The 11,835-nt window shown below is 42.9% G+C and overlaps 1 protein-coding gene across 5 annotated transcripts in view; it reads left to right on the top strand.

Moving 5' to 3' along the window:
* Nucleotides 1–11,835, top strand: part of ASTN2 (astrotactin 2) — a 999,842-nt gene that overhangs the window by 316,202 nt on the left and 671,805 nt on the right. For 4 of the 5 annotated variants that reach the window (XM_054500795.2, XM_054500792.2, XM_054500793.2 and 1 more), the window contains one exon: nt 1,649–1,756. The exons of the other annotated variant lie outside the window; for it this stretch is intronic. In XM_054500795.2, coding sequence (XP_054356770.1) covers nt 1,649–1,756 — 108 coding nt within the window. The remainder of the gene's footprint in view (nt 1–1,648; nt 1,757–11,835) is intronic. 5 annotated transcript variants of the gene reach the window in all.

Here is an 11,835-nt window from a genome sequence, read left to right as displayed (position 1 = left end):
AATAAATCCTTTCGTGAATTGAATAACATTTCCCTCTAATGTGTGTTTTTCTTTTCCTCAGTTGAAATTTTTGAATAGGTAATAGGTTTTCATGGTGCTTGATTGAAAAGATGCAAAGAGTTTACAGAGAAAAGTCGCCTCCCTCTGTTCCCATCTTTCAGCCACTTAATTCTCCATCCAGGACAACCATTTTTACCAGATTCTTAAGTCTCCTCCCAGAAAATCTATTACTGTAGATGTCTGAAGCTCCATCAATGAAACAATTTTAAATACCAAAGTCCTTATTCTTCCGTGCCCATCTACTCACCCCCAAAATCCTCAGAGTCTCTCTCTCCTTGTTATTTCTTCTCTAGAGTAAACAATTTACCAATCCTTTAAGCAATTAAAAAAAGCAGAAAGCACAAAGATAACAATAAAACGTACCCATGTTTCTCTCTTTGGAATTAATGGCTATTAGTATTGTGGCATAATTGCTTTTAGCCTTCTTTTTTATCCTTTCTACAATCAGCCATTCACAGCATATGAATGCATTGCCCTTTTCCCTCCACAGTCCTCTGAGTTTGTCTCTGAAGCACCCTTTGCACTCATCTCCTCCTCCCTTCCTCACTGCACAGGCCCTCCTGCAAGCCCTGACCTCCATTCATCTGGGTGGTCACTGAGCCTCCTGGCTGCTTACCCTGCCTGGCACCCATCCTGCAGCCTAGGTACCACTGGAGTGTTCTTCCTTGTATACACCATGGCTGGCCAATTCATACTGTTGCTCCAGAACCTTCCGTGAAACCAAAAGTAAAGCTCCCTATCCTCCGTTTGGCACCCAAGGCCTCTCCCTGTGTGTCTTCCCAGTCATTTCTCCACTTAATGTTGCCCCTGACTGCCCACATGGCCCATTCCTGAGGGTGCTCAAGCTGGTACCTCTGCTGGAACTCCTTTTTCTACCAGTGCAGCCACATCCATCCTTCAAGACCTGACTTAAATCTTCACTCCTGCATAAAACCTTCTCAGGCCTTCCGTGTTGAAATGAATTGCACTTCCCCATATTCCTAGCACCTCATTGAGTGGTAAACAGAAGCCATGAATTAGGTTTAAAGTTCCTTAGGATTCCATTTGTCCTCCTGACTAGCTTATGATCCCCTGCCTGGCAAAGACTGAGTCCTATTTATCTTTGTATCTCCAGCGACTTGCTCTGAACTTGGCATATAGTAAGCACTTTATTGAAATGTGGTTAAAATTAAGTTGTCCAGAGTGTTTTCTAGAGTCTTTGCTTATCACCAAAAGCAACAATAGCTATCAGTTGTTTAGGATGTACTGCGGACCAGGTATTTTATATTTACATCTCCTTTAATCTTCAAAGCAATCTCACAAGGTGAATAGTTTTATCCCTATTTTAGAGAGACAGAACCCAGGGCTCAGAAAGGTGTGTTTTCCCTTCAAGGTCACACAGCCCAGAAGCTGCTGAGTCATGCTTGGACCCCAAATCTGCTTCACTGCAGAGCATGAACTCCTTCCATTTATCACACTGACTCCTGGGTTGCTTGGGATTTACGGAGAGAAGTCTGGGGATGGGATTGCTAATCTCTGGGATGGTTGAGGAATCTCACAAACTTCTGGAGGCCTGGGAGGCTGACTGATAGATTGTGCTTACTCACAGGAGGAATCAGCTTTGGGAGAGCCAAGGGGACGTCGGGCTCAGAGGCAGATGATGAAACGCAGCTGACATTCTACACGGAGCAGTACCGCAGTCGCCGCCGCAGCAAAGGTAATAGTGTCCTTGGAAGGTTCCAGAACCAGAGTTTGTAGAAGGAAATCCTGGAAATCAGATTTTGTGTTCACTAGCAAATCCTAAATCTTCTCTAACCTGGTCCCAATCTGGTTAAAACTGAGCTTAGTTATCTGCTGCCCTGGCTACATGGGTGACCTTCAGTATATCCTTTTCCTGGCTTATTCTTTATTTGCTTTCTGTCCTACGTTATTCCTCAAAAAATATCGTGAATTGTTTTTGGTTTATGCAGATTTTTAAAAATTCAAAACAGGAAATGAAATAACTAATCATATTAATATGAAAATAAGAATAAGGAAAATTATTCAAACCCAGGTTGGGTTGATGTAGAATAATCCCTGCCATACTGTTTTGTAGTTCTTAGAAGAGGCTGGCAATTTAAGTAAGAAATTCCTGGCAGCCAAAGTGTAAAGGGAAACATACTCAGAAATAAAATGTACAGGGTTAATGGAAAAGAATCAAGCATTTGTTCAGGAAATTTTACTTACCAGACCAGAGATAAAGTCCTCTACTTGGTATGTATAAATAAGATACCATGTGCCTTTCTAGACAGTTTCTTCAACAGATAAAATTCAGTATTGGTGCATAATTATTTCTCACGATGGCACTCAATGTAGGGAGATGGCCAAATGCTGAAGCAGGACTCCACAAAGGTCTAAAACCTGTGGCCAAGATCCATCATTCCCTGATGATTCAACGTGCTCTGAAGGGAAAACATAGCATATTTCAGGCAATTGCCTGTGAATGTAATTCTTCATCTTGGATTGTCCATAAGGATGGGAAAGCAGCCAGTTTGAGATTGCATTCTTGGAAGAGACCCTCCTGGGGTACAAACATGGATTCCATGCCAGTGATAAAGGGCAGATCCATCCATGGGCTTTAACCACCCACTGAAAAGAAGGTCCTGTGACAAACAAGTCCAGGTCATGTGGCAGGGAACCTGGCCCTTCTCTCCTACCTCCACAAAGAGGTGGGCTGAGAAGTAGCTGGGGCAGGGAGAAGGAGGAGGAGGAACCTTTCTCACAAACCATGCTGCATGCATTCTATCCATGCACGGTGGACACTGCAAGAGCACAGATCTCCATAGCTTCTGTGTGCTCCTTTGGCTCTTAGGCAAGTTATTTGCCTTCTGTAAGCCTCAGTTTTTCATCTACAAGCTAGACCTTGTAACTGCCTCATGGGGTTGTGGATGAATTTTGGTTAACCTATGTAAAAAATTTATGGTGTCCGGTGGTTGCTAAAAGCAAAATAAGTCAGATATTATTAATGTCAGTTCAGTTCTCGTTGTTGTTTTTCCTATCTCTTCACCTCTGGCATCTTTCACTGAAAAGCCCCACGTGGGAGGAGTGTTTCCATTGACACATGACATGGGAAGGGTTTGCAGCCTCTGTAGCCACTGGAAAAATGGGATCTGCCTCTCACTCCTTCCCACTCCTCAGCTTTCTCCACTTGATCTTAGCCAGAAAACTGAGAAGCAATCCTCAGCTTCCAGGAATCTGCATTGGAGATTTAGAAGTTGAAGATTGATGATTCTTGACTGGTCTTCTCCCTCACACAATCCAGCAGCCAGAATTAGGGCTGGGGAAGTCAATGGGTCCCCTCAGCAGGCCTGGGCTATTTATAGATAATTGGAAAAACATTCATCACTGAGCATGTCCCCCATAAATTGGAGTTCAACTTAGAAAAGCAAAAGCAAGCTACAGGCCTCGAGATGAATGATTTAACCCAGCAACTCCTTTCTTTCTCTCTCCTTCCATCCTTTCATTCTTTCCTCCCTCTCTCCCTCCCTTCTTCCCTCTTTCCTTTCCTTTCGTCTCTTCTCCTCTCCTCCCTCCCTTCCTTCCTCTCTTCTTCCCTTTCTCCCTCCCTCCCTCCCTCTCTCCCTCCCTCTCTCCCTCCTTTCTTTCTTCCTTTCATACATACCACAAATGTTTGTTCTGCACCAACTACATGCCTGCCACTCTTCTAGGCAGTGGGGACACAAACCAAACAACAATTTAAAATTCCTACTCTTGTGGGGTTTATATTATATCAAAATACAAATCTATTAGATGGTGATAAATGCTAAAAGAAAAGGAGACAACAAGGAAGGGAACTGAGAGAATATGGAAGGAATTGAATGCTTAGATTCAGTGAGCATAAATTACCCTACCCTTTTTGCAGGATCACAGGGATAGCTTTCTTAATACTGTGTTTCATGTTGTTAGGTTGTTGCTGTTGCTGCCGCAGCTATAATTTTTTGTTGTTGAATACAGAGTGAATTTGGTTCTGCAACATCTTTGTTCTAGGCAAATGAACTTAGAACCCAAAGTCTCAGTCTGCAAGTACCACAATTCATCATGAAAGGGCTGTGATCCGTTTTTTTCTGTTTCATATAGTTTGGGCAGGAGTTAGGGTGCCTTCAGCATTCACTGACTTAATGGGAAAAAGGCACAGGACAGAGGTGAGCCAAGGGAGGTCCAGGAGCCCTTGGTGATATAAGAGCAACAGAGCATAGTACTAAAAGCATGGATTCTGGTGGTAGGTTACGTGGGTTCAAATCCCAGCCCCCCCACTTACTGGCAATGTCATATTAATCATGGAACTTAACGTCTCTGTGCATCAATTCCCTAAGTTGTAAAATGAGGATATTAAGATGAAAGCATGGAGAGTTGTTCTAAAGATTAAAATTACTTGATACCTGCAAAGCATTCAGGTGGAGATAGGGAGGGAAAGAAATTGTGGCAGAGTGAAGTTGCTGACAAGGACCATTGGATTTACTGTGGGGACAGGAAGGGAGTCTCAGATCTGCTACCAACTCACTGTGTGACCTTAGTAAAGTCTCTTTTGTTATCCAGATCTCTGTTTTTCAATCTGAAACATGGGAGAGTGGATGAGTGGATCTCTAAGATCTCTTCTTACTTGTGTGTGAATGGGACATGCGGCATATTTCTGAGAATCTCCTGTTATTGGGATGTACCTGGCTTCCAGCTTCAGCTTCCTTTGCACCCTGTTTACCTCCCCCATGTCCAGTGCCACTCCCCTTTCCTGTTTCTCTCCTTTAGGTTCTAGCGGTGACACTAGAATGGTTCTGTTGTCCCCTTTGGCTGTGCTGATGGGTTCTTTCTTCCCTATACCCCCAGGCCTGCCTGGACCTGTAACATCCCAGTCCTCTCCTGTTCCTCTGCCATCATCATTTCAGCTCCTCTTTAGCAAAGGCAATGACTCAGCAGTTCCCTGCAGTCTGCCCAGGGGTGTGTGAGCCAGCCCAGCTGTGACACAGAAGAGATGATGAAGTTCAAGGAGGTAAGGGAAGAAAGAGATAAAAGTACCAGGAAAGGCAGTTCCTTGTGTTAGTTGAGAATGGTCATCTAATAGCATTTGGGACTCCATATGAATTCACTGTAACCATTTCAGGTCTATCTGAAAAATAGGAGCTGAGCTGTGTTTTCCAAATCTCGAGGCATGTGGGCTTTGATAAAGACATTCAACTTTACCATCTTTGAAGTACTCAGAAGGAAGTTGAGTCTTTGGGGCTATCTATGTGTGACAGGAACAGTGATTTTCAGTCCTGGCTTTGCCACCACGTTTCTGTGTGGCCTTGGCCAATTCCCTGCTGGTCTCTGAGTCTCACATTTTCAATCTCTAAGTAGAGATTTAAGAGGAGTGCTCAGAAGCAACTCGATCAGCACTGGTTAGGGGCCCTGCACTGCAGTTCAGACTGTTTCAGATGTTAGAAGATTTTGGAAGACAAAGTTATTGAACTGAGTGTTTCAGATTATCCCAGCTTTGGGAGAAGAAAGACAGGATAAACAGCAGCTAAATATGGGAGGACTTCCTGAAAGAGTTGAGGCTGGGAAGTTGCCTGAGTCTCAGACATAGCTCTGCCTCTTTTCGTCCATGGGACATGAACCAGTATTCTCAAATTCCCATCTTTAAAATGCAGTGACTACATCTCCTTCACAGGGTCATTGTGGAGATTAAAATAATGAGTATCTCCTTTATAACTTCAACTTCTGCCAACAAATTCTCCCCTTCTCCACTGCTGCCATCCTAGTCCCTGCCACCTGCATCCTTTGCTTTAAAACTGCTAAAAGTCCTCTCTTGCTAAAAGTCTCCCTTGCTGTCTTCCAGCCCATTCTCAATCATGTAGCCAGAGTGATCATCTTTACAAATGTAAATAGGGATCATGTTGTTTCTCCTCTTAGAAGCTTTCAGTGCTTTCCTTTTGCTTTCAGGATGAAATGGAAACTCCCTACACACCTGCAATCCTGAGTGATCTTGCCCTGCCTCTCTCCCCAGGGCTCTGTCTGCTCCTTCCCTCCCCACCCCACCTCTCCCCCAGGGCCTCTTCCCCAGCACTCCTGCATCTGTCCTGCCACAGCCTTCACAACATTTGTCTCCTGGAATGCTCTTCCCTGCCGTTTGACTCATTCACCTGCCCCCCGTCACGTGAGACCTCCACTTAAATGGCATATTTTCTGCAAAGCTGTCCATACCTGAGTTAATTTCCCTGTCTCATTCTATACCAGATGCTGTGCTGTACCCGCTTTGTAGACTTGGTAACCACTATAATTTTACATTTACTGATATGCTTCCTGAGTACTATTTGTGTCCTCCACTGAACTGGAAACTTCACTTCACGAGCATAGACACATTGTCATTTGTGTCCAGTTTTGTCCTCAAAACCAAGCACAGAGGGATGGGCTCATAGTAGGCACTGGGTGAATATTTTGAATGAATGAATGAATGATGAGTGAATGGATGAAAGAAACACTTGCACAGTGTTTGGCTTATAGGTGTTCAGGATGGAGGCTGCTTTTCTGCCTGCCCCCTCTTGTTTTATCTCGCTTTACGCCTGCCTGCTGGAAAAGGGTTTGCTCTCTTCTTCCCTTCTTTTTCCTGCTCCTGGTAAACAGAGCTGGGGCCTTACCTCGCCCTATTCTACTTCAAGGCCACCAGGAAGGCCATGCCCAGCAGTGGCAAGAGGGCCTTGGTGGTGAAAAGCACACTCTGCCTGAGTTCTTTGAGTGTGACTATCCTGCGTGCCATCTGGGAACGATGTAACCAGGCCAGAAGGCTGCATGGCAGAAAAGGTTACACTGAAGGCTAGTGCTGGGGAGTGGGGTATGGAGGAGAAGGAGAGAGGAAATCTCTAACAAGTGTTTGTACATAGATCTCTTTCTTAGCATATCCCATGAGAGAAATAGGACTGGCATTAGATTCAGCCAGACCCAGCTGTGAGTCCTGACCTCACCTTGTCATCCCTTCCATGTGACCCTGTGTGGATTTTAACCTGTGGGTGCTTCCCTTTGCATAAAATGGAGCTGTTGACACCTGCCTCACAGAGTAAGCACCCAGTGGAAGGTGCTGGGTCTTACCCAAAGATGCCCAAGAAATATTTGTTCTGTCTTCTAATATTTTATTCCCCTTCAAAACATTCTGAGCTCCAAACTAAATCAGCTCAAATCCCATTTTCAGCAATAGGATCCATTATGAAAGAGATTTGATGTACAGTTTGGAAGTACTTTGTCTTTCCTAAGCTTTAGGCTCTTTGTAAGGAGAATGGGACTATTTTGGAGGGGTGTCTGGTATTTCCAAGTAGAACCTCTTCCCAAAGCAAAGAACTGTAGCCATCAATATGGAGAGTGGAAGGAAGGAGAAAAAGGCAAAGGGATGGAGAAACAGAGGTGGAGAGACCAAGATATGTGTGTCCGGTAGGATTTCCTAAATAAGGAGCCAGCAACATTTTTCTGTAAGTGGCCAATTAATAAACATTTTCAGCTTTGCAGGCCTTCCTGTCCCTGTTGGACGTACTCAACTTTGTTGTTAGACTGTGTGAAACCTGCCATAGGCAACACATAGATGAATGGACATAAATATTTTCTAATAAACGTTATTTTTAAAAACAGGTGCTAGTTCAGATTTCACCCATGAAACTTAGCTGACTCGTGCCTTAAACCATTGATATGTTACCCTCACCTGTATGTCTGGTCCAGGATGCATGTGTACAAATTCACCATGCTCTGTGAAAATAAAGTCTAACCCCATATCATATATGATCATTCTGTCTAAGTCTATTTGTTGCCTATCAATCAATGAATGGATAAAGAAACAGTCATATATATACATGATGGAATACTACTTGGCCATAAAAAGGAATGAATTAACAGCATTTGCAGCAACCTGGATGAGATTGGAGACTATTATTCTAAATGAAGTATCTCAGGAACGGAAAACCAAACATCGTATGTTCTCACTGATATGTGGGAGCTAAGCTATGATGAGCAAAGGCATAAGAAGAATACAATGGACTTTGGGAACTTGGGGGAAAGGTTGGGAGGGGGGCGAGGGATAAAAGACTACAAATAGGGTACAGTGTATACTGCTCAGGTGATGGGTGAACCAAAAATCTCAGAAATCACCACTAAAGAACTTACTCATGTAACCAAATACCACCTGTACCCCAATAAACTATGGAAAAAAATAAAAATAAAGAATGGAAAAAAACACAAACAAAAAATAAATAAAAGAGTCTATTTGTCATGCAAGGCATTCTATGTTTGATCAAGTAAATAACCCTTCAGTATATCATTGTTTTAGGTGTGCCAATTCTGATGGCATTTTACAGAATTAAGTAATAATCTAGCTAATATAATAGGTTACTACTGGGAAGAATTAAACATATATTCGTCGGAGATGGTACTCCATAGAGCAAAGAATGTTGGACTCAGAGTCAAGAGATGTGTGCTCAAGTCCACACCTCACCATTAACTAGCTTGGTGACCTTGGCAAGCCTGTGCTCCCTTGGGACCTCAACTTTCTTATTGTCATACAAGGGTATTTACATCATATGTCATCAAGACTGAGCCCCATTGTAGTTTAGCCTGTATTTATGGAATAAGCGACCCTACTAACCATGCTGCTGGGCAGTGAGAAAATGGAGCCTCAGCACCCAATCTCACAGTGGTTACAGTCTCTGGAGGCAAGGAGTGTGCAGACTCACACAGGGAAGGGTTGCTAATCAGGATAAGCTTCTGTACGGCTGAAAGTCCAGATGAGAAGTGCAGGTGGTTTGCCCAGCCCTGGGCACAATGCTGAGCAGGAGACAGAGCTGTTATAGCTGCTGGATCATTTCAGCAGTGTAGGCACCCAGCATGAACCTCCCAGCCCAGCTCTGTGCTGTATGGGTTTGGGTGCATCTCTCTCCCTCTCTGGACCTCGCTTTTCTCATCTGCACGTTGCTCAGCCAGTTATAGATATCCAGGTTTTCTGATCCCCAGTCTCACGTACTTTCCTCTAAGCTTTGCTGCTTAGTTCTCCAGCAGAGAGAACCAGAGCATGAATGCTGCTGGTGGTCTTATTTCTTTGTTTTGGTTGCTTGTTTTAATTTGGCAATTCCTAAGCTGGGATTTTCTGTAAATAAGAACCACTGAATCCATAAGAAAAACTTCGTACTAAGGTATGTGGATGTATGACTTTTCTTTATGATTCTCCCCCATCTCCAACACACACACAGTTTAATCCTGTTTTCGAGGAAAAGGATAGGTAAGGAAAAGTTCAAGTCATATCTGCAGAAGAGGCCTTTGGAAACTGAAGCCTCCTGTTATGAAATATAAGCCATGAGTCCCAAAATGGATCAGAGACTCCAGGAAATGAAAATGGGATGAAGTGAAAGCTGAGCATCTGCGGAAGAGTACCTGCCAAGGTGTGAGGGCGGATGATACGTGGTACACTGGGGAAGGGGGTGGAGGAGAGATGCCAGAACTGAGTAGAGCCCAAATTCATGTGCAGGAATGATGGAAAATGAGGCTGGAGAAAGAGGCAGCAACTGTGCCTTGACCACTGACCAAGGGCTTACCTCATCCTTTACCCATCACTTCTCATCAAACAACAAGTTTTCATTTCACTCTAAGGGTAATCCATTCAGTCTTCCATTTTATGCACATAAAAATCAAGGCTCAGATAAGGGAAACATTTTCCTCAAGGTTAATCATCTCCTCAAATGACAAATCAAATGGGGCAAAATGTTAACAACAGGTGAGGATAAGCCAAAGATAGATAGGCATTCTTTTTTTTTTTTTTAATTATTATTACACTTTAAGTTTTAGGGTACATGTGCACAATGTGCAGGTTAGTTACATATGTATACATGTGCCATGCTGGTGTGCTGCACCCATTAACTCGTCATTTAGCATTAGGTATAGCTCCTAAAGCTATCCCTCCCCCTCCCCCCACCTCACAACAGTCCCCAGAGTGTGATGTTCCCCTTCCTGTGTCCATGTGTTCTCATTGTTCAATTCCCACCTATGAGTGAGAATATGCGGTGTTTGGTTTTTTGTTCTTGCGATAGTTTACTGAGAATGATGATTTCCAATTTCATCCATGTCCCTACAAAGGACATGAACTCATCATATTTTATGGCTGCACAGTACTCCATGGCGTATAAGTGCCACATTTTCTTAATCCAGTCTATCATTGTTGGACACTTGGGTTGCTTCCAAGTCTTTGCTATTGTGAATAGTGCCGCAATAAACATACGTGTGCATGTGTCTTTATAGCAGCATGATTGATAGTCCTTTGGGTATATACCCAGTAATGGGATGGCTGGGTCAAATGGTATTTCTAGTTCTAGATCGCTGAGGAATCGCCACACTGACTTCCACAATGGTTGAACTAGTTTACAGTCCCACCAACAGTGTCAAAGTGTTCCTATTTCTCCACATCCTCTCCAGCACCTGTTGTTTCCTGACTTTTTAATGATCGCCATTCTAACTGGTGTGAGATGGTATCTCATTGTGGTTTTGATTTGCATTTGTCTGATAGCCAGTGATGGTGAGCATTTTATCATGTGTTTTTTGGCTGCATAAACGTCTTCTTTTGAGAAGTGTCTGTTCATGTCCTTCGCCCACTTTTTGATGGGGTTGTTTGTTTTTTTCTTGTAAATTTGTTTGAGTTCATTGTAGATTCTGGATATTAGCCCTTTGTCAGATGAGTAGGTTGCGAAAATTTTCTCCCATTTTGTAGGTTGCCTGTTCACTCTGATGGTAGTTTCTTTTGCTGTGCAGAAGCTCTTGAGTTTAATTAGATCCCATTTGTCAATTTTGGCTTTTGTTGCCATTGCTTTTGGTGTTTTAGACATGAAGCCCTTACCCATGCCTATGTCCTGAATGGTAATGCCTAGGTTTTCTTCTAGGGTTTTTATGGTTTTAGGTCTAACGTTTAAGTCTTTAATCCATCTTGAATTAATTTTTGTATAAGGTGTAAGGAAGGGATCCAGTTTCAGCTTTCTACATATGGCTAGTCAGTTTTCCCAGCACCATTTATTAAATAGGGAATCCTTTCCCCATTGCTTATTTTTCTCAGGTTTATCAAAGAGCAGATAGTTGTAGATATGCGGCGTTATTTCTGAGGGCCCTGTTCTGTTCCATTGATCTATATCTCTGTTTTGGTACCAGTACCATGCTGTTTTGGTTACTGTAGCCTTGTAGTATAGTTTGAAGTCAGGTAGCATGATGCCTCCAGCTTTGTTCTTTTGGCTTAGGATTGACTTGGCGATGCGGGCTCTTTTTTGGTGCCACATGAACTTTAAAGTAGTTTTTTCCAATTCTGTGAAGAAAGTCATTGGTAGCTTGATGGGGATGGCATTGAATCTATAATTTACCTTGGGCAGTATGGCCATTATCATGATATTGATTCTTCCTGCCCATGAGCATGGAATGTTGTTCCGTTTGTTTGTATCCTCTTTTATTTCATTGAGCAGTGGTTTGTAGTTCTCCTTGAAGAGGTCCTTCACATCCCTTGTAAGTTGGATTCCTAGGTATTTTATTCTCTTTGAAGCAATTGTGAATGGGAGTTCACTCATGATTTGGCTCTCTGTTTGTCTGTTATTGATGTATAAGAATGCTTGTGATTTTTGTACATTGATTTTGTATCCTGAGACTTTGCTGAAGTTGCTTATCAGCTTAAGGAGATTTTGGGCTGAGACAATGGAGTTTTCTAGATATACAATCATGTCATCTGCAAACAGGGACAATTTTGACTTCCTCTTTTCCTAATTGAATACCCTTTATTTCCTT

Source organism: Pongo pygmaeus, chromosome 13 (genome assembly GCF_028885625.2).
Source record: "Pongo pygmaeus isolate AG05252 chromosome 13, NHGRI_mPonPyg2-v2.0_pri, whole genome shotgun sequence".
Taxonomy (NCBI): domain Eukaryota; kingdom Metazoa; phylum Chordata; class Mammalia; order Primates; family Hominidae; genus Pongo; species Pongo pygmaeus.
This window is presented reverse-complemented; position numbering and strand designations above follow the sequence as displayed.